The 22,650-nt window shown below is 46.5% G+C and overlaps 1 protein-coding gene across 1 annotated transcript in view; it reads left to right on the forward strand.

Moving 5' to 3' along the window:
* The first annotated feature begins 2,354 nt into the window (after positions 1–2,354).
* Positions 2,355–22,650, forward strand: part of MAMLD1 (mastermind like domain containing 1) — an 81,321-nt gene continuing 61,025 nt past the window's right edge. Inside the window, exon 1 of the mRNA XM_058814121.1 lies at positions 2,355–2,547. Within this exon, the coding sequence (XP_058670104.1) occupies positions 2,494–2,547 (54 nt within the window). The 5' untranslated portion in view covers positions 2,355–2,493. The remainder of the gene's footprint in view (positions 2,548–22,650) is intronic.

The raw sequence follows: 22,650 nt of genomic DNA on the forward strand, positions 1-22,650 counted from the left end.
CTTAAGCCAGCAGGTTCAGAAGGAAAATGTTGCCACAGTTCTGTCATGGACTAACTGCTAAAAGTGTCTTGATTTGATTTCCTTCTGAGAGCACACCCCGCCTTACAGAGGAGAACACAAACCACTACCTGGCAAGCAGATGCCCTTGGCAGCTAAAGGCAGCAGCATCATTCCTGCTGCAGAGCAGGCACACACAGGACTCCTCTACCCTACCCACGTCATCTTCCTTTTGGGGGAGGCCTTTGGTCTAGTTTTATGGAGTGAACAAAGCAAATGACAGTTCTTAGGAAGTATTGTCATCTGTCAGGAACTTCAAATGTTTGGCAAGAGTCATAAATGACAAAACTTCTTGACAATAACTGGTATAGAAAAACTGACAGGGACCCACTGTTCATCATCTGATCATGGTGTTGTCAGTAGGTCCAGCTACAGCATGTGTGAATCCCTGGGTGCCCCATGTGTTCCATACATTTGTATTTTAGTTCCAAAATCTCCAGGGAGGAAGATGGGAGCCCTTACACACACATGTATTTTCAGGGGAGGGTTTCTGACATGGCACACTGGGCAGAGAGTGGCACCTCCTTCCAGTGGAGCTTCATTCAGGTATGACAAATGTGTATCTTTACTGAGCTTGCTCATTTTAGGTGACTCCTGCTCAGCATGTTGGCCCTTTTAGATCCCATGCTGATGCCCTAGTGCTGTGTTTGGGCCTCAGCACCTCAGGCAGGGGAGTAGATTTGGTCTGGACAGCCCAGCAAACCCAAACAGCAGATGTTGATACAACTCTCCTTAGTCACTGAAATCTTTTGAGATCTGGCCCTGGGAGGCTGCAGAATTCAGGGTGTTTACACCCACAAAAGTTTATTATTTTTGTGTTTCTTTTTTTTTTAATTGACAAAATAGATCAAATTTATTTTAAATAATATAAAAGGCAAGAGCACTAGAAAAGCAAACCAATAAGTTTCCAAAGCAAACCAATAAGTTTCCAAACAATGCAAGCTGAAATACCACAAATACTGCTCAGGGAAGCAGGCCTATTGTTGCAGCTGTCACAGGCAAGCCAGAGGCTTCAGCAAAGCTAAAAAGCAATGCTTCTCTGTTGATGAACTGTTATTGCCCATGTTCATTAGCTCAGGTACAAAGATGGGTTTGGAGGTCTAGAAGTTTGCTGCAAGTTGAAGGTGATTACTGTCTGGAAAACTTTCAGGAAAGCGAGGTCAGATTCTGGCTCCACTTTCATGTATTTGGTTACAGTAAAGGGTTGCATTCAAATAACTTCCTAGTTTTACAGAGCATAATTTACTCATATCACTATTTCAGGAATGATCTTAGAAACTAGACATTTTATTAGAAATGCTAGTAAGTCTTCCACACCTCATCCATTGAGTCAATGTACTGGGACAGAGTTTCTAGCATCTCCAGTTTATCAGGATAGGAGTGACAATTGTAGTGATTTAGCAAGGTAATAAAATGAAATTATACCAGCAATTATTTGTGGACCCAGTGTGCTCTCCTAGCTGCCTGCAGCTTGCTCTTCCCAGTTCTTTCTGCACAGTCCAAGAGGAGGTCTGAATAGGTTCTCAGCTTTCAGTTGATGGTCTATCAAAATTAGTATTCAGAGGTTGCAGCTTGTAGCGAGCACATTTATAGTCATATGAGAAGTGCGTGGCTTTATGGAAGCTCTCTATTTGGAATTGTGTCTGTCTTCAAAAAGACATGTACATAGCACAAAAGATGAAAATGAAAGAACTCTGCTGTTTCCTTCTTGCTAACCTGGGTTCACCTGGCGAAATGAGTTTAACCCTTTTGTGTTAAGAGTGCTGAACAAACTATGTCACAAAGGGACAGGAAACTACACTCTGTAAGAATAACTCAAACCTTTACACTTCATGCTTTGGGCTCTCTTTTCAGTGATTTGAGTACTTTGATTTGGAAGGAAAAAAAATCTATTAATTGCCAGTAGCTTTCTGACCTATCTGACTTTGTACTAAATGAATTTGAAGCTCTACAAGGAAGGTGCTAAACATTCTAAGCAGCTTTTTGTGTGTTAACATTTTGACCATCGGCTGGTTAATTTTCGCCTTCATGCACGGAGAAAAAAAAAAATTAAATCCTTGGATCTGTGAGGTGTCCAATTTCTGTAGAGAAGAAAGTGTTACTTCCCCTTTAAGCCTGGCGCCGTTCGTGTGTGTGAGTGTGCGGGCTGTGTGTGTGAGTGTGTGTGTGTCTCCTCCTCTTTGAGTGACACAGCACTTAGATATGCCTATCAGTAACTTAAACCCCACAAACTCCACCTTCTAAGTGAGGAAGCTGTGGGTTGATGGAAATGTAGTGAGCAGATCGAGACAGACAGTGAATCATTAGCAAACTGCAACGCCAGGATGAACTTGTCTGGAACCTAAAAGGAGAAAACAGGCTGCGAGTCCTCTGCGGCGCTGGGTTTGCTCAATACAGCCAAAGTGGATCTAAAAGCCGGCTGATTCCCAGTCCAAGATGCTGCTGGTTTCCCAGCGGGTAGAAGCACCACGGATGGAGCCACATATTCCAGTAAGTAGCATTTGAAATCGATATGGGCTGGGAAAGTAGGAGCTGGTTTAAAAGGACTTAAACACCCTCGGAACAGTTGCTCACCGGGCTCGGCACGGTCGCAGCCAGGCTGGAAAGTTTGCAGGGGCGGTTCAAGAAAGCGCCCACCTTGGGCTGGCTCTGCCCGCGGGTCCCGTGTGCCGGGGCCGCCGGAGGGAAGGGGACAGAAACTTGAGGGGGGAATTTCGTCCTCCATTCTGGTCAGAGCTGAAGTCGGACCACGGAGAGGAGGGCAGGAGGGAGGGGGTCCGTGGGCTTTAAAATGGTGGTGAAGAAGGTGATTTGCGGTGCGGTCCCGGGCACGGCGGCGGGGCAGGCGGTGCGCGGCAGCGGGGGACGCTCCGAGGGTTTCCGTGTCATTGCTCGGGTGGTGACGCGCTGGGCTGCGGGCAGAGGCGCTGGATGCTGCGGGAACAGGCGCTGGATGCTGTCGGGGGCGAGCGGGAGCGGGGAGCCGCCGGTGCGCCCGCACCGCCAGCCCGCGGGTCCCCGTGTCAGTGCGGCCGGGCCGGCTCAGCCCTGGTCCGGGGATTTCCAGCTAAACTTGGATCAGACAGGCAGGGGAGGATAAACCCGTCATCGCCCGGGGACTCCGCCGGCAGCGTGTCACGCGTGGAGGGGCTAGCGGTGGTCCCTCTAGTATCATTTTTTAAGTAATTCCTGGTATTTGCGTTGGCAGCCGCGTGCCTGGTTATTTTGGGAACCTGAAGCGCACGTTCGATAGGCAGGATTGCGAACAAAAGGCTCCTCCGAGCGCCGAAGGAGCCCTGGGTTGTTGGTGACGGGAGCGTGGAGCGCGGCGCTGAGCCCGGGCTGCGGGAGCGCGTGTGCGGGAGCAGCCCCGAGTGCGGGCGCTGCTGCCGTCCGTCCGTCCGTCCGTGTGCTCGGAACAGAACGCGTGAACAAAACGCGTGCTGACTCACGCTTTAAACTGTTTTGGTCTCTGATGCTGTGGTTAAGATCGGGGCTCAGAGCAATGGCAGGGTAAACACGGCGCTCGCTGGCTCGGTCCCACGTCCCCCCCCAAGGCAGGGGCTGCCCCTCTCCCCGTCAATAGCCGGTCCCTCCTCCGCCGCCTCTCCCGGCCTGTTGCTCGGCCCGGAGGAGCGCCGGTGCCGGGGGCACCGCGGCTTTTGTTCGTCTTTGGCTGGAGGGGGGTTGTCACCAGGGTGACTCGGAGGGATCCCGGGGAGAACGGCCGTTTCTGGGAAGAAAACGGGCTTTGATTTCCTTTCACACCGCCCCCCCTCCGGCCTCCCCCCCGGAACAATAAATTAAAAGGCCGCTTTTGTTTTCCACGGTGCTCCCGGCGGGGGGGCGGCGGAGCCCGGGGCCGGGGAGCGGGGCGGGAGGCGCCGCGGAGCCGCGGCCTGGCGCGCCCGGGCGGGCAGGTCCGTCCCCGGTGCGGCGTGCGGGGGACGCGCGGCCGGCTCGGCTCCGCTCGCCTCGTCCCGTCGGAAGCCGCTGAACGCCGCGAGCACCGGCGGCTCGCGAGGAGCTCCTGGAAGAGCCTTCTTCCTCCGCCGCCTCCTCCTCCTCGGGCAGCGGGGGCACCCCGCGGTGCCTCCCCCGCCCCGCCAGCGGGGGGATTAACTGCGTCTGGCCCCTTCCGCGGGCCGGGGGCGGAGGGAGGCGCCGGGCTCCCCCCCCGCCGCCGCCGTGCGGCCTCCCCGGCTGGGGCGGAGGGCGGGCTGTGGGAGCGCCGTGAGGGCGGAACGCTCCCCCGGTTATATAACGCGAGTCTTCCCCTACTTAGCCCCGTAATCCCCGGGTAATGCCTAATGCCGGTGCCCCGGGGGGCTGCGGGGCAGGGGGTGGCCGCTGCTCCCGGAGCTCCCCCTCTGGGCCGAGCTGATGGGGAAATAAAGCTGCTGATGGACCATATGGTGCCTCCGGGAGACAGGGAGCCGGAACGGCCTTGAACCCGCCGGTCCCGGCAGCTGGGTGCTGCTGCCTCCCCCGGCGCACCGGCATCCCCAGAACGGGCTGCCCGGTTCATGCCCTCCGCTCCCAGCTGGGTGCTGCCTCCCCCGGTACACCGGTATCCCCCCGAAAGGGCTGCCCGGTCCGTGCCCTCCCGCTCCCGGGGCGGAGCTGCTGCCGGGAGAACCGACAGCGGCGGGAGGCGCCGGCAGTGCCCGGGGGAACCCTCGCCCCGGGAGAGGGGGAAGCCCCCACGCACCGGGGGCTTTTCCCCGCGGCCGCGTTCGCCCCGTGCGAGGCAGCGTGAGCAGTTTGAGTAAGTTACACGCGAGCACCTAAAAAAGCAGCGAGCTAGTGCTGGCACTGCCCATTTTCAGTCCTCTCTCCTTGCCATATGTTTAGGAGGGAGAAAAAAATGCGCTTTGGGAAGGATGCTCTCAGCTGAAGGAGGAGGTGGGCTGGGGGGCGAGGTACAAGGAAATTCCATGTTAGGAAAGCATTAGCAAGGGGTGACTTCTAATGTTTTCCTGCGACTGACGTTGACAGTGACACACATGTGTGGGTTGATATTGGAACGTCACAGAGTTTTTAAACTCAACCAGGAAATAGTCTGTTGCTCAGGGATAAAAAACAGTCTGTACTGTAAGGCAGGTAACATGCAGTTAACAGCCCTCGAGTGAGTGAAAAGCTGTTCAGTGTTCTCAATTGAGCAGCTCAAATTCAATCCAGCTTTTTATTTTCTGAGGGTTTTTTCTCTTTTTTTTTTTTTTTACATGTGGTTTTTCAGCTCTATTTTTATTCCTTTTAAGTAATACTTCAAAATCAGAAAAGCACATATTGACAGGGCTTTGCTTTTGGTCCCTTGTAACTGAGTATTTTGAACTGTAAAGTGTCTTGGATTTTTTTTAAAGCTAAAGTAATTGTTAGAGGGTTTAGAGAGGGATTAGTATTTAAAGGAGGCAGTTATATTTTTAAATATTTTTTGTATGACTTCCTCTTAACACAGGTAGGAGTGCTTAATAAATACAATGTTTTTTACTGACCCCCTTGTAAACGTTACAGTGTGGCAGCATTTGGCGATTTAAAACGGGATTAAGAAACTATTGTGCTAGATGGTTTCTGAATATGCAGGAAGATTTACTGCAAGAGTTCATGATCCCAGGTGCCAGGGTAATACTCTTGCCCTGACTTAAGAGGTCACTAACCTGCCTGAGTGTGACTGTAGGACAAGAATTGACCCAAAAATGGGCTTCATGAGAATGACAAAAGTTAGGGAGGCAGAAGGAAACACAAGGGCAAGAATAACAGTAAGAAAAATGCCTAAGTCGTCCTGTAGGTTAAGTACAGTGCAACTCGCTGGTTCCTGTGATTTAATCAATAAATGTTCTATGTTACTTGCTACTCTGATAAAAGTCGCCTTAAAATAACTTTTATGAGTACATAGCCATGGGAAAGTGAAGTAAATAGTGCAGAAGCTGTGACAAATAGGTTTATCCAAACTGGGGTATGTAGTAGTAGAAGGTTGAGCTCCTGAAATAGGGAGAGGGGCAGAATCCCCAGGTTTTCATTGTTCCCTGGTGCTGGCTGTGTCAGCGATTTTCAGCATTTAGGCGAAGGTGACTATAAGTTACGATTCATTAGTAATTGCTATGGTCTCCAAATAAAGATAGCTAAATCAGTTTAAATGGTGCTGGCACCTCTCCAAGGAGCCCTCTTTATATCTGACACGTTTGCTGCAAACTTCTTTGAGGAACAATTAATATTGTACACTGCTATATCATCCTCTGTGGGAAGACAGTGATGTAACTCACTATGAAGGCTTTCTACCTGATGTTCCAGTTTGACTTGCAATGTTTTTTTTAAACACCCCAAAACCAGCATTTTGAACTGAAGGAAGCAGAAGACACACCAAGGCTTTGTGTTGAACTGTTTTATATCAATATTGATTTTTTAAGGGGTTTTGTGTTATAAAGAGGGAGCTTTTATCCCCCTGAGCTCTTTGGCAATTATCTTCCTGCCATAAATGTTGATACGCACATAATGGATGTAACTAAAAAATCTCCTTATCCCAGCAGAAAAGGCTGACTGTTTGTTGGAGCAGAGAGAATGCTGAGAGTGTGAATAGACAAACCCATATGTCGCTGGTGAGAGAGATAAATGATGGACGAACAGGAGTTGGTTACTATGGATCAGCACAATAAACCAATTCCCATCATACACCTCTCTTAATAATATACCAGTCTCAATGCCATTGATGGGTAACCTAGGTAGCACCAGTCAACTGTAAGTTTTTCAACTGTTCTTTTCTACATATCAAAGAACGGTTGGGACATTTCTAATTTTTTCAGCTGTTGAGTGCTAAAATTACACAGAACTTCCTTCCTTGCCAGTAATTTTGAAGGGGAACTTTAGAGCACAGCTGTAAAATGCCAAATGTGCATGATACCACTGTGTGCTTGTAGCAAGTTTTGTGTTGTGCACCCGTAAAAGGGGTACCCTTGAAAAGGCAATTGCTGAAAAAATACATGATAAAACTGGTTGGGTGTATAGTGCTGCCTTCATTAGGGTTGTTTCAGGATTGGACTGTCTTTTGGAAAATACTGGAATATTGTTTTAAGTGAAAATAGAAATAGAAAAATGCTGTTTAATTTTTAAAAACAGCCCTGTAGAACAGGCAGTGATCAGTACCACAATTTTAACTTTCTGTAACCCGTTTCAGGACTGCCAGCAGCTGAAGGGAAAGTGCAAAACAGTCTGTGCTTGTATTACAGTCTCCTTCTCTTGTTCTGTATTATCACTGCCAGTGCTTTGCACAGAAAATTGAAGTCTTTGTCATTTAGAGGTTTCACTTTATGTCCTTGTCTTCTGGTAGATATTTCTCATTGCAGTTGCTATGGACTGGCCTGTTAGCTCAGTTCACAATGGAAGTATATCTCAGGGTGACAGCAAAAGCAGGGCTTGTGGCTCTCAGGATGTGACTCCATGGTTTCAGAAGTCACCAGTTACACTACCAGAGAGCAGTGCAGTCAGAGTGGGATAACTTGCAAATGAGTTGGAAGGAGTACTTATTCCTCTTGGGAGCCCTTCTCACTGGTAATATTTTTCATTTTATTAAATAGAGGGAAAAGTATTACTAAGTCATTACTTTCCTTTAAGAAGAAAATACTTATTTTGTGCAGCACTTACTTGCCAAGTTGTAGTAGGTCTTTCAGAGCTGTTACCCTTGGTGTGCACCCTGGGTTAACTGCAGGCTGTTCATTGGGTTGGGTGGTAGGAGAGTACACCCAGCTTTCCCCTTCCAGGGCCCAGCCTAGCAGTCCTTTTCCATTTTGTAGTGGATGAGGATCAGATTTGAACCAAGAATTTTGGGCTCAAGGATCAGGCCCTTCAGTACAGACAGGGAATTGTTGTGTGCCTGCACCCTGCTCATTCTCACCTGGTGTGGGGAGGTAAGTGGAAGCAAAGCAGGGCTCAGTGTACCACTTCTGATGGACTTTTACCTGGCTCTTTGCTACTGTGGAGAACCTGTTGTGCCCAAAGGGAAGAGCAGAGGAAAGAGCTGTGGGTTTCCTTCCTGCCCTCCCTACCCACTAGGCAGCTGGGCTGGCTGGAGGACATTGCTGTGCCCAGGGAGTGTGTGGCTGGAGGCTGAATCCGTGGGGCCCAGGCGTGGGAGATGCAGAGGGATGCAGGATCTCATATGGCCTTGGCTGGGAGCTGCCTCGTGGCTACAATGAGCCATTGATAAGCACTGACCTGATTAAAGGGCTGCTGCTCACGGGAGGCTGGGGTGCACCCTGGGCCTCTGGCAGGGGCTGCTGGGCTGCCCAGGATTCCTCTTGGGAATGGGTGGCCAGACTGAGGAGGGGCAGAGCAGAATTCACTGGAGTGCCCTGTCCAGAGGAAGGTGCCATATTGTGACTTGTTGAGAGCCACAGTGCTTTTCCCTGAAGGGACTTGGCAGTTTTATTGATAAAGGAGTGTTACATAAGTACCCCATCAGGCATGTCCTGATTTGTTAATAATTGATGATCTGGGTAGTACAGAAATGCTGGTGCTGTTAAAGCATTTCCACATAGATTTGCAATCTATGCAGGCTCCCTGCTTGACTTTTACTTTAATTGTAATACAGGCATTTTGCTTTTTCCCCATTTGGTTTTGGGGTTATTTTCATTTTCTTGGCGATCACGCTGCAGGTGCCTGTCGTGCCTTCCCATTTGGTCAGGGCCAGCTGGGGACTCAGCCTGGTGCAGGCAGGATGGAGGTTCCCCCTGCAGGGCCAGGTGTCACCCCATGTCAGGCAATTTCTGGAGTGGCTGCAGCATCAGCCCAGGGAGAATCCTGTTCCTTGCACCTTCCACCTTTGGAGGGAAGGTATCTGGTGGGAATGGAGGCAGTGGTGCCTCGGCAATTCCTGCACCAGGGTTTGCCAGCACAGGAGCCAAGATGCTTCTTGCACAGCGCTGAACAGGTGCCCTTCAGTTACCCCGCTGTTGATAACAGGCTGTGTTTGCATGGATTTAAAACCTGGCTACTTTCATGTGCCACAGCTAGAGAGATTGGGAAAAACATTTACCTCTGCTGACACACATAGAAAAGAAATACTGGGTATCATCATCATGATCTGGCTGCCTCTTTCTTCTTGCATGGTTTTTCTTTTCTGTGTAAGTTTCTTTTTCTCTAGAATTAAGTACCTCAAAACTCTGAGCAGATTTGAGAGTTACGCCTACCCTAGACCTACCTATTTATTGCTTTCAGAGTAACCCAGCACATTTACTGTGTTGAGGGCAATGAAACCCATTACCTGCATAAAAATCTGAAGCAGCAAGGTAACTTTCTAGTTATGTTGTGAAATATAATGCCATTGTTGGCTTGTATTAATGTCTCGAGGTAGATTACACGGTGGTTAGAAGCCTGTTCTGCTGGGCAAAAGACTGTCTGTAATTTCAAGTGGTTGATCCTGATCAGGCAGTTGGAGCGGCTGCAGCAACAATCCCTTGGAGCTCTAAATCACATTTGTCACAAGATCTGCCTGGTAGTATTGGCTGCTCCAAGCCTTACACTGACTTCTCAGCATTCCATCCCTTTGGTTGGATCACAGCAGTGAGGGACTTGCCAATCTTCCCTGTTCTTTGTGCCTAATTCTGAAAGACTGGCAGGCTTTATGCTCTGTTTTCTGAAGAGGGCCCAGCTTTACTAAGCTGCCTGTCTGTCAGGGATTAATTTAACCTCTAATTACTACATTTTCTTCACAGTTTGCTGCACATGAGCGTGTTGTAACAAAAGCACAAAGAAGTATGTCATTTTATTTAGCCACTACTCTGAAATTAATTTAGGGGGTACAGAGTCAGATCTGACACACTTGGTGTTAAAATAATTGTGCTGGCATTAGAATTAAAGTACATAATCTTGTTGTTTCTAATGATACAACAGTACTAGTGTAAATAGTGTTGTTAACTCGTTAGTTATAGCCACAGTAATAGAAGTGATATCTACTTACAGAGAAACACTCAAATAAGCATCCCAGCAAAAGTTTCCCCCAGATAATTCATGGTTTCCTCAAAATAATAGCATGGTTTCTGCTTGATTCCCATCTGACATTTTGGGTTAGGATTACATATCTAAGTGCAGTTTGTTGTTTTTTCTCAAACGGTCTGCCAAATTGCAGTAAACAAACATTTATGATGGCTTGGGCTTCTTCCAGCCTGGATAATGATTTTTGATTTTTGGGTTTTTTTAACATGCGGCATCATGGGAACAGTACAAAAGGCCGTATGTCCTCTTGTCCCTGCTCACAGTGACATCAGCAGTGCCACAGTTCACACTGAGAGCAGCCTGCTGGCTTGAAGGAAGAGAGTGAGTCTGCTCCTGTTACGAAACACAGGATGACTTTCTTCTTTTCCAATTCTGTAATATTCACAACAAAAGTGTCAGTTGCTGGTTTTTTCCTTTTGGAAAGGTTAGGCTTGGGAAATGCAGGCTATCTCCAGTTTAGGGAAATGTGGCTAAAATGTAGCTAAAGGCTGTTGGTGTTACATCAGAAATGTGCAGTAGGGGTCTTGTCATCCAGCACCATGTTCATCAACTCTGAGCTAGGCTTGTTAAAAATGTAATTTTAACTTTGAAAACATAATTTCTCATGTAAGGTTGGATTTTAAAAATCATTGGTTATGTACTAATAGTTTATTTCAAATGGAAACAGAAGATTGATTGTATATTTTTGTGTTGTGCACTTGAGTTACAAAGCATGGGCCAAGCTCAGTAATTCTCCTTCAGTAAAAAACTGTAGGTGCATTTGATGGGAAACTTCCCCTAAAGATTCCCCAAAGTCAGGTAGGACACAGTTACAGAGTCACATCTTATATTTCCTTTCTCAAAAGGAGAATTAATGTGGCATCATTATCCAGGCTTGTGACAACAGTGACACAGGATTGCCAAAAAGACTAATGGAAGGAAAGTGATGATTGATTCTCTTTACAGTAGTAGATCAGATTATTCCTCTGAATTCTTTCTTCAGTTCTCTCAATTCCCAAACTGTAACCAGTTACTGTGGTTATTTACTCTAATTACCTCCAATCTACAAGTAAATCGAACATGAATTAAGATTAGCTGATGAGAGGGACGTTGGTAATTCCATGAGCTGACAGTCAGGTTTGGAGATGCTCTCACTGGTCAGAAGTTCAGGATGGTTGGAAAGCTCTGTGGAGCAAGTGGGATTTTTTGTGGATATCAGTTTTCATATAACAAGCCAAGGCTGAGTAATGCTTATTCTAGTTTCAAAGTTGTCCACATTTTTTTTCAAAGGGCCTGAATATCTGTATGTATGTATTGCTGGAGGCAATTTTAAGAGTAAATAGTTCCTAGGTTCTATACTTGTCCATTGTAAAATGGGAATGGCAGTGTTTTGCCTTTATCTTCACACTAAGTATCCTTAACTAGTTAAATAAAACATCAATGCTTGTTACCAGCTGAGGTATTTAGGGTCCTTTCAAATTGTTGGAAATTACATTCAAAATAAAGGCAGGGATATCCTACTGGAAATCCTCCTCACTGAAGAACATTTTTATTTCTTTGCTTTGGCTGTAATGCCAATTTAGGATTCCACCACCACCCCACCCCCCCCCCAGTATAACACATATTGTATCTTTCTTTTTGCTGAAACTTCAGAATTTCATGTAGGGTTAAAGAAAATATTTAAAGACAAAAATGGCATCTACCCTCAGGCGTGTATTTTAATGTTTCATTCTCTGTCATGGATCTTCATGGGTTTAAGTTTTCAGCAATAGTAAAAAGGTCAATATTTTACAAAGACATTTGTGAAAGTTCCAAACACATCAGTAGCTTTGTCCCCAAACATTAGTATGTAAACATTCACATTAGTTTAAGGATAATTATGTATCACTCATTTCATGTGGTTATCAGAATGGATACTGAGTATAATTTCACTTTGTTTGCACTAGATACTTAAAATCTTACTAGGATTTTCACAAGTCCAAGTTTATATAAGGAGATAATTTCTGAATGTATTTGATACTTCAGTAACCCAGTAGATCTTGCTGATGATCAGGTACTTTTAAGGACCTCACTTTTTCTGTTACCTTGACTTACTTATTTTCTTAATTAATTATGTTGATTTAAATAAATTCAAACAGAGAAAAACTCAGGTTTATACAGTCTTCTAGTCAGAAATACAGGCAAAAGGTTTTGATCTCTGACTGTCAAATGGTGACTCATTAAAAAGGAATTTTTGTTCCTCCCTTTTCAAAGGGTTACTCACTACCAAGCAGTAAATATCTAGTTTTGATGCTACTGCATTGAAATGCTTGACATTGTTGGTATATTAAGTCCAAAGCCTGTAAGATTGTTTGTTCACAGGCTTCATGCATTTTTTTGTTTGTTTTTCTCGATTAAAGAAACCCATTGGGGGATTTTCTTCAAGCTTTACCCTGTCAATTTGAGTACAGACTTTGTTTGGATTTTAATAACAGAGGACCCTGTACATACTTTAAGCAGTGGGTCATTCAAATTATTTTTAAAAACACATGACCAAGCAAGCAGTAATTTCTTTCTAATTTTGCATTGGGTAACATTAGACAAGGACATTGGAATTCATCTAAATCAAAAAAATTTTCTTTGTCTTCCACACAAGTATTGTGTGCTAAGCATTTTCTGATACTGCATAGCGTAAAGCTGAAAATAAATTGTACTGAAGAGAGACAGACAAAATCCAGCCCAAGGCATGCCCTTTTCCTCCATTTCCATATTATTCTTGACTCTCTGAGCCATCTCTTTTGTCTTCCTGTTCTTACCTATTCTGCGCGTTTGATGGAAGGGCAGAAAGGCATGTTTGAATCTTCCATCTCATCTCCTCTTCGTAGGTATGAATTTGTTGGTTTGAATTTACATAGCATTGGAAAGATGTTTTCTTGGTTGCAGCAACACTTGTGTTTGACTTGAAGCAAAATGAGAGTGCATTTGGGCTTTTCAGTACTTATGAGACGTGAATCTTGGTCCCTGATCCCAGGAGGTAGATCAGACTTAATTTCAAGTGAAAGTCCTGCATCTTCAAATAACTTCCCATGTCAGTTAAAGTTCAATATTCTTGAATTCCAGAAATGTAGATGAGTCAAATCTGAAGTTTAGGGTAAGTGTGAAGGATGTAAGAGAAAATGTAGCTGTTTCTTCTGACGGAGCTCTCCCCTCCCCTTCAGGGCTCCCACAGTCTGTCAGCTGTAACAGAGTGATTTGATTACTTTGTAGTGTTAAGCTAAAAGAATAAATCTGAGAGCCTTGGGAATGGGGAGCCAATCCAACAATCAAAACCAAACAAGTTAATAAACGTGAAGCGTTTCTGCTCGGTGCTGCTGTAGAAATGGTGGTTCCAGAAATGCTGGGGGCAGCCGTGGCCATGGCCCAGTCCATTAGTGTAAGTACATCCCCTGTGCACACCACCATTCGCTGCATGCTGGGGGCTCAGCTCCTGTTTTGAAGGAGATGTGTGGTTTTATGATGCTGTTTATAAATTATGAAGATGTTGAATGTCTCAGGATAAACTGTTCATTGCTCACCACCTTGCTTCCCATTCTCTCTACATACCTAGAAAAAGCTTGACTTAGGCCATCTGAGTTGCCCTTTCTTTAAAAGTATTTTGGCCTTACACATTATCTACAAATGTCTATTCTCCCCTTGTCAGTTCTCTCCCCCAGCCCAGCATCCCACAAACTAGCCAGAAATAGAGCATTTCAGTGACTGTCCACAGAGGTGGTTTGAAATCCAAATGCCACCCTCAGACTGGTTTCTGGTGCCCACATGCCAGGCAGAGTCATTTGGAAGACAGTGTACGTAGAAATACTGTGAGCTACAGCAGCAGTCTCAAGTATTGTTGAATAAGAAAACCTGTCCTACTTGTCTGCATGGAACTGCCTGTGGATGTGGGTACTTCTGCAGATCAGACCTGGATTACTTACAAAGAGCCTTATGCTAGCCTGTAGCTTTAATTTTATCATATCTAAGAATGGCAGTAATGGCAAACTAGCCAGGAAATGACCAATTCTGGCTGCCCACAAGACCTCCCTGTGGAGCATCTACGTGTATGTTATTTCAGGGTATTCAGTGGCCAGCTAGTCCAGCAAATATCCATTTGTCGGTGTTCGTGCCTGGAACAGAAACAGGTACAGCCCTTTGTACAAGAATGGCAGAAAATGTGCCACTGAGTGCTTTGCCATCTGCTTCTCAAACTGTAGTGAAGCAAACTGTTAAACTTTGCATGGAGCTTAGGGCTTGATTAACTTAAATTACCATCCTGTGGTTCATGTCTGCCATGCCAAGGGGATTAGGTGGCATGTATTTTCAAGAAATACACGTTCATTATTCAGAAGGGTTATGCAATAACATCCAGTGGTCATTTCCTTTTGGAGCATAGCTGTGTTGGTAGTGTAGCCTGTTTGTTTGTGCATTCATCCTGCTGGAGCCCGGCACTGCCAGCACCGGCCGCGGGCTGGGGCTGCTGCAGCCACTCATGGAGAACCTCAGAGCTTGAGGTGAAGAGGTCCAAAGTGCAAGGAGGCAATGGTAGGGCAGAGAGAGCTGGGATGGGCTGGGACCAAAGGGAGGGCAAAGCCAAGGAGACAGGAGAGCTGAGGAAACTGGGCAGGTATCTGAGAGATAATGGAGGCGCAGCAGGTCCAGAACTGCCTCAGTAAGGCTGGAATCTCTCACGTGCCTGGTCCACAAGGTCCAGCATCTCCTACGGCTTCCGTTCAAGCAGTAAGTGCTTCCTGTGTGCAAACTTGTTCTGTGCTCCTTGGACACTGACTTCCAGGCACTGCTTTTCTTTATTTCTGTTGTCTCTTTTAAGTTTGCAACCCTTGTTTTTCCCTTGTACTCTTCCCTTCATGCCTTTGTTGTGGTTGCTCTGCTCCTGGGATCTCACCTGTGTCGCCTCTCCAGAGGCAGCAGAGCTGTGGCAGGGAACAGCACTCCCTGTGATCACAGGCATGGCTTGGTTGGGTTTGTTTTGTCAGAAGGATTTTTCTTTGGGTGAGCACAGTGCTGGGGCAGCCCAGGTATTGCACAGCTGGCTGAAACACAGCTGCTGGTCCCTGTGCAGCTGCAGGATGTGCCCCTTGGATGTGAGCTGGTGCTAACACTGGGGCAAAAGTCAAGGTATGACTGCCCTGCTGTCCTTATTCTGTGAATTTGCTGGTTCAGGCAGAAAGAGTGAGGGCAGCTTTCACCTGGCCAAACTGCAGTTCACTGCCAGCAGGACACCAATGGCTGCGTGAGCTGCGTTTCAGCTGCAGAAGTTGCTTAAGATGTTAAGTAAATTAATCTGGCCCTTGACACACATGGAACAGCAGAAGTGCCCCGAGCAGCACTGCCAGCCTGCCTCAGGCCAGCTTTCCCTGGGACAGCCTCAGGGGCATGTCTGCATGAGACCAGTGCACCTTGCTGTGCACTGGGAAGCTAGGTCAGAAGATCATCTGAGCTGCTAATTAAACATCTTTCCAAATCTCCTTCAACAGCAGTTTGGGATCTTAAGGTGGCCTTGGATTCTGTGAACCAAGGATGGTAATGTTCTCTTTTACAGCTGGTTCTGAAGCATTGTAGCTTCCCTGAAGTAAGGAGATGTAATTCAGTGTTTATAAAAGCAGACATGAAAGTAAAAGACTCTTTGGTTCTCTCTGAGAGCTTTTTCAAATGTAGAAAGAATGAGTCACTCGACATTTCATTACTGAATAGGAGCTGATTTACAAGTGTGCCTGCCCTGAGATGAATGTCAGTGGATGAACTCCAATAGTTTCCTCCATGACCATGCTGTAAATGGGCTTCAGCCAGTTTGATGTAATTCATTTTGTGGCACTGTGCTGTCTTTTGAAATGGAAGCATCATCCTTCTTATGATCTTGTGAATGCTAGAAGGCCGATTAACATGGGAATTTCTGATTAGCTTTAATTCAGCTCTACTACTCCAAGAAAGCATAGTTCCTGAACTGCACAAAGAAAGCCTCTTCAAGCACGGATCCAAATCAGTGTACTGAAGATTCTGTTGGTAGGTGTGGTGACTATGATTAATATTTACTTGATGTCTTTCATCTTCCAAGTACTTTACACAGAGCAAGCATTTCATCTTCACAAAAGATGTATGAGTTAGGTGAAGTAAGTTTTACTCCCTTGGCTTTATTAATAAAGGCAGGGAAACGGAAGCAAGGAGATTAAAGTAGTTTGGTCATGGTTACAAAGAAGGCCAGCATTGAAACTGTGTAATTTCAGGTTTCTATTTCTGAGTCCAGACTAATGTCTCTTCTGTCTAAGAAGAAGCAGCAGGACAGACTTTGGAGTAAGAACATCATAAGAGCTCAGTGAGGGATCACTTAGGCTTGTGCCCTGCCAGCCTGTTCTCCTTCCTCCTCCCTTACAGAGGCATTCCCACAGGTTGCCACTTGAGTTGCAAAGCACCTGTGGATCTTTCCTTAGGCTTATATAATGGCTCAGTTTAGTCATTGGTCTGGTTGGACCACTGAGAAATAAGTGTATGTTGAGATTTCTGGAATAAGACAGTCTCTGCTGAAGTGAATATGATGAGATGCATATATGATTTTAATCAATTCAATGGCTTACTGCATTAGAAAGTGCTTAAATTACATTGTTGAATTTTAAGTATGCAAGGGATCTCATTAATCTGGAAAAATTATTTGTTTACCTTTGGTTTGGATACAGCTTTGGAGTACAGCTACTCATAGAGCTCTGTTTGAGTTTACACTGAAGTTTACTGCCACATCAGGGCCCTGGTTTGCAGCAAAGGCCATGTCACCCTGATCTGCAGACTGGCAGGGAACCTCTTGAGGGCCCAAAGGTAGTTTTTGCCTTAAAGAGCTTCCTATTAAGATGAGTCAGTGGACAAAGCTTAACATCTGAGAAGGTCCTTGTCTGAGAAGGCATCTGATCTTTTGAAAGAGAAGCCTCCTTGGTAGATGCATATGAGTTCTGTGCATCCTCAATCTGGCTGTGCAGCTGGTTGACTGTAATGGAAACCCTCACCTGGGAGGCTCCCCTGGGAGCCTCCCTCCTCCTCTGTGGGGCAAAGCAATTGCCTTTTAGTTCCTCCAATCCTGCCTTAAAGAAAAAAAGAGAAGATGCCCTTGCCTGAAACTGAAATCCACTCTGAGATGGTGGCCATAGAAGCTGCTTCATTTTATCTAGATTTGACTGTAAATTGAGCCTCCTGTTTCACGTGGAGTAATGATTTTAATGCTGCAGTGAGGAGTCACTGGCTGAGAGAAGGGAGGCAGGAGAGCAAAGCAGTGCAGCCCCACTCCCCTTGTAAGGCCATGGTTCAAAATGCTTAATTAGTTGTTTCAAACCGGTGGCTCTTCTCTTTTGAGGCAGGAATGATGTATCAGCAAAAGCTGACCAAATTGATGTAGCAAATCAATTCTATGGTAATCCGTTTATTTAAACTTTGGTACTTAAATTTATAAGCTCTTCTCAAGTGTGCCTGTGCTGCCGTTCATTAGCCCTTATTCTTTTATGCTCTTGCTCAGAGGTTTGTGCTGCAGATAGCAAAATGGCCAGGACATGCCACTCGAAATTGCCTCCAAATGTAATTCAAGCAGGTCTGCAATAATAGTGCTAAAAGAAGAGCTATTTAGTGGCATTATTAATGGGCAAAGAGTTCAGGCAGGATTATGAAAAAGTAAATTTTTATTAAGAGTGGAGGAGCTAGAAGAATGGACTGATTGCCCTGAGTCCTCTGGGCCCTCAAGCAATCAATTTCCCTTTCTAGTATTCAGTTACTTGCTAATTGTATTGATTTTTATCAAATATGTGTACAAATCAATTTTATATTTTAGTGCTATTAAAAGCTTCCTTCCTTCCTTGCAGGCAGTGCTGCTCTGATAATTCTCTTTGTCTTCCTTTATTTTAATGCTTTTATCCTAATGCATATTTTCGTTAGGACATGCATGTTTTTCTGTAGGACATTGAACTAGGCTGGGATTTTGCCTCCATGCTCGGGGGTGGAGCAAATAGGCATCAATCAGTGCAAAGCTCTGTGCAGTCAGTGGAACTGTCTGCTTAAGGAAAAATTGCAGGAAAGGGATGTGTGGTGTCGTAAAATGGGTGGGTGCAAGTGACCACACAGCATGACCCCCTGAAGAACAGGAAGCAGGGCTGCCACCGGATGGGGACTGTGCTGCAGAAAGCTTGTAATGAGAAACAGAGGGGATAAATGCTGAGCACGATGCACTCTAACTGAGTAAAAGGGGGAATGAAGTCGGGGTGAGAAAAATGAAACCCCTGTTTTATTAGGATGACCCCCATTGCTGCTGCAAACCAAGTCACTTAGGTACTTCAAGTGAAGTGGATGCTGGAGACATCTCTGAGCAGAGTGGATGTATTGAGCTCTGAACAAAATAAAACAACATTCTCCATTTGTGTTTGTTTATGCCCATGGTGATTCAAATTGTTCCTGTCAAAAGTACCTATTTTCTGAGACAGCACACGCTTGTGCTCTCCTTTTAATGTGAGCCTCACAGTTTGAGTTTGGGGAGAATCTCTCTGGCTGTGTGTGAGCCTGAGAAATGGACTCTCATAATTTAAATGTTTGGTGTATGGCCAGCACTGCCAGAGATGGTGGGGGCACTTTGAACTTTCAATGTTGTGAGCAGGTGTCACAAGAACAAGAGGAGTTAGCACTCTGCTTTTCCACTTGCCTCTGACTTAATATTGAAACTGGAGAGTTTATGGTGGTGTGTTTTCTGCTCTTATGCCCAGGCACTTAAACAAAATACTTTTATACTTTTCTTCAGGAAGGAAGAGCTGCATTAGCAAGTATTTGAGTATATACACATGTGGTAAAAATACGCCTTATATTAAATCATCTAAAACAGCGGTACATAGAGCATTTTATCTTTTACATGGATCACTTTGGTCTTTTTGATTACGTTCTCCTCCTTGGTTCTGCTGATGTTTCTTCATCTCACAGCAAACCCATCTGGGAAACCAGCAGAAGCCACAGCTTTCTCAGCCTCTCCCCCCTGCCAGTCGCTGCTGCCGAGGGCAGAGGTGCTGTGGCATGGGGAGACAGACCCAAGCCCTCCTGCCCCCTCCGATGGCATAAAAGGACCGGGGTGCTGGTTCCCCAGGAGCCCCAGAGTACAGCTCAGTGGGAGCAGCATCCTCTGTGCCCCATCCCACGGGATTGCTGCAATCCTGGCTGCCACCGGGGCTTCTCTTGCCCCTTTAGGGCGCTTGGGATTACAGATCCAGTGTAGGCACTGCAACCACCATCATCAGTATAATGATTTAGAAGCTGGTTAGGAGAAGCCAGTGCTGTTCTGCTTTGATCTCTGTGCAGAGTGAGTTCCCTCTCGCGTTCCCAGGCCGAGCGGGGCACGGACCTGCTCAGCCCTGCCTGGGGAGCGGGGCACAGACCCCGCACAGACCGGCACAGCCCTGCCCGGGAAGCGGGGCACAGACCCTCACAGAGCCCGCACGGACCCGCACAGACCCGCATCCCGCACGGCCCTGCCCGGGGAGCGGGGCACAGACCGGCACAGACCCGCACAGACCGGCACAGACCCGCACAGACCCGCACAGACCGGCACAGACCGGCACAGACCGGCACAGACCGGCACAGACCGGCACAGACCCGCACAGACCGGCACAGACCGGCACAGACCGGCACAGACCGGCACAGACCCGCACAGACCCGCACAGACCGGCACAGACCGGCACAGACCCGCACAGACCGGCACAGACCGGCACAGACCCGCACAGACCGGCACAGACCCGCACAGACCCGCACAGACCGGCACAGACCCGCACGGCCCTGCCCGGGGAGCGGGGCACAGACTCCGCACGGATCCCGCACGGCCCTGCCCGGGGAGCGGGGCACAGACCCGCACAGACCCGCACAGACCCGCACAGACCCGCACAGACCCGCACAGACCCGCACGGCCCTGCCCGGGGAGCGGGGCACAGACCCGCACAGACCCGCACAGACCCGCACAGACCCGCACAGACCCGCACGGCCCTGCCCGGGGAGCGGGGCACAGACCCGCACAGACTCCGCACGGATCCCGCACGGCCCTGCCCGGGGAGCGGAGCCGCTGCCCCGGCCCCGCCTGGCCAGCGGGAGCTCCTTTTGTCATTGGGGTTATACAGCACCTCTTGTACGAGAAATCACAGCCTGGCTGAGCCGTGTGAGGGGTCATTATAACACAGAGAAGATAAATGTACCGGTTGTGCTGGAGGCTGTCCTCAGGCTGTTTGTTATGTGTCTCTAACACTGTCACTACATCACACACTTCCTCGATCTCCGTATTACCCTACAAGCCTGTCTAATGGGATCCTCTGCTGCTGATTCCAGCTTACCCTGACCTACTTCTTTCTTGTGTCCCAGCAAGCTGTCAGGAGCTATCAGAGCACTGGGAGCTGAAATAAACACTCACTGAGGGGAAAAGCAAGGCTGTCTCTAGTGAATTTAATTAGCTTTGTTTAACTGGCTTGTTTGCTTTGTAAATCACATCGTTTTTAGTCAAATTTAAGGGATAAAAAATCTGTAATTAAAATCAAATGATGCACGACCTTATTAAAAGTCAAGGGTTTTAAAAGTTCTGTACAAAAAGTCATTTAGTTTGTAACACATTTGCAGTGCTCTGCATATTTTAGGGAGAAGAAGGATGAAATTGAGATTCTTTTTGGTTTTGGGATGTTTCTTCAGACTGGAAGGAGATTGAGGCTTTTGAATCATTACCTTTTCCTGAATATGGGTTAAAAAAAATTGCTTTGGTCTTTTTGTCAACATTGCAAGCTTGCTGCATAATATTTTAGAATCCAAATAAAGATTCTTACTGTTCCTTTTTTCCCTATGACCTAAACATGAGTATATTATGCATAGTTTGAATCCTTGCTGTTGTGTGAGGCCATGGTTTAAATCCTGGCTTCCCTTTACATGTCTGTTGCATTTTTGAGTGTTGGAACAGAAGTCATTGTAATTTTGACTCTGCCAGACAAATGAAGCACTGACTTGGCAAGTCATCACTGGGTTGAATTTGAAAGTGCTTAGACTGTTTTTATCAGACAATACATTTTGCCTTTCAGGTGCTTTACTATATTTCAGTGTGGAACATGCTTCTTCTAACAACTGATTTCTTGCTCTTGTCAGTGTAGGGTCTAATCCTTTTGCTGTTGAAAATGATAAAAGCCCTATGAATTCCTAATATGTCTTATCAAAATCTGGCTGACGTATAAAATGTCTGACCCCAACTTCTGATTCTTCTTCAGCAGAAATATGTTTCTGCCTTGCACCGTGCATGCATATTGATAGAGCCTCCTGAGCACATGGCTTATAGAGATACCCTCATCCCTGTGCTGAGCTGCAGCACGAACAGAAAAGGATTAAAGGACCACTGAGAAATAAATGGGTATGCATTAACTTGCAGTGTGAGAAACAGTAAAATATGGGATAAAACTACCACCCAAGAGTATGAGAGGAATTAAAAATCTGTTTCACAAAGGTGCAAAACTTTTTTGAGTCTTTTGAAGAGGATGTAAGATTGGCTAACCTGTAGTACTGCATGAGAATTACTCGTGGTAATAATTTCATTGAGGATATAATGAGCAGCCTGATTGCTCAATGACTTCTGAGTAACTCACTAACTTAAGGATCACTGTGAGGGTTCAGGGAAGGAAAAGAAAATGTTCTTTTCTCAGAGGGAGTTTTGGAGGTCCCTTGGCCCCACTGGAATGTGTGGTGCTGGAAGCTCTGCTGTGCCAGGAGTGGAAGTTGTATGGAAGTCTTACAAAAAGATACACAGAGGGAGACTTCAGTGGCTTGACCAAATTAAGCTGAAACAAGAATAGCCAGGTGAGAAGGGTAACCGAGCACCAAGTGCTTGAAGCCAAGTGACCAAGTTTGTGGTCTTTCAGCAGTAGGGAATGAGGCAAGGAAAGCTGAGATATCCCAGTTCAATTTCAGTATCTTCAATGGTTCCAGTGAACACATAGCAGAAAATTTGAGGTATTATAACTTCAGAAACTTTGCTCACATTCTGTGGCTTCACCAGATCCTGTATGTATCCCTTGTGGATTGAGGTCTTAAGTATTTTTGGCATCTGTAGCTGAGCTGTGTCGAGTGGGAGAAATACAAGTACTGCTCCTGGGTCATTGCTCCAGAGAAAGTGGGGCTGAGGTGCAGATTGTGGAGCTTTTATCACAGGCATGGAAGCAGACATGTTTTATGATCTGATACAGTGTGAATAGCAAGAGAAATTCATAGTTGTGATAGCCTAGTGAGAGGTGAGTGGTGGAGCAGGGAGGTACAGGGAGGCTGAAGCTAAATGCTCATTTGGACCCATTAGCTGCTGAGTGCTGCTCACTGCAGCTGAGAACTGGCTGTGAGGACAAGGAGACCTCAGCACTGTGGGAAAGTGGGAATTCAGTGTGTTTAGCCACAAGCATGTGATTAATAGCTGTGTGCTGTCATCTCTGCCATGGCACCCTCCATTCACCTCCCCTCTGCAGAGGAGAGCAGCAGGAGAGGGACTCTGCTCAGGGTGGGGGATCTGTGCTCTTGGTGGCCATCAGGAGCTGAGGAAGGGACCTGTCCCAGCACCTCCCTCTGCACTTAGAAAACTGC

This window comes from Ammospiza caudacuta, chromosome 14 (assembly GCF_027887145.1).
Source record: "Ammospiza caudacuta isolate bAmmCau1 chromosome 14, bAmmCau1.pri, whole genome shotgun sequence".
Taxonomy (NCBI): domain Eukaryota; kingdom Metazoa; phylum Chordata; class Aves; order Passeriformes; family Passerellidae; genus Ammospiza; species Ammospiza caudacuta.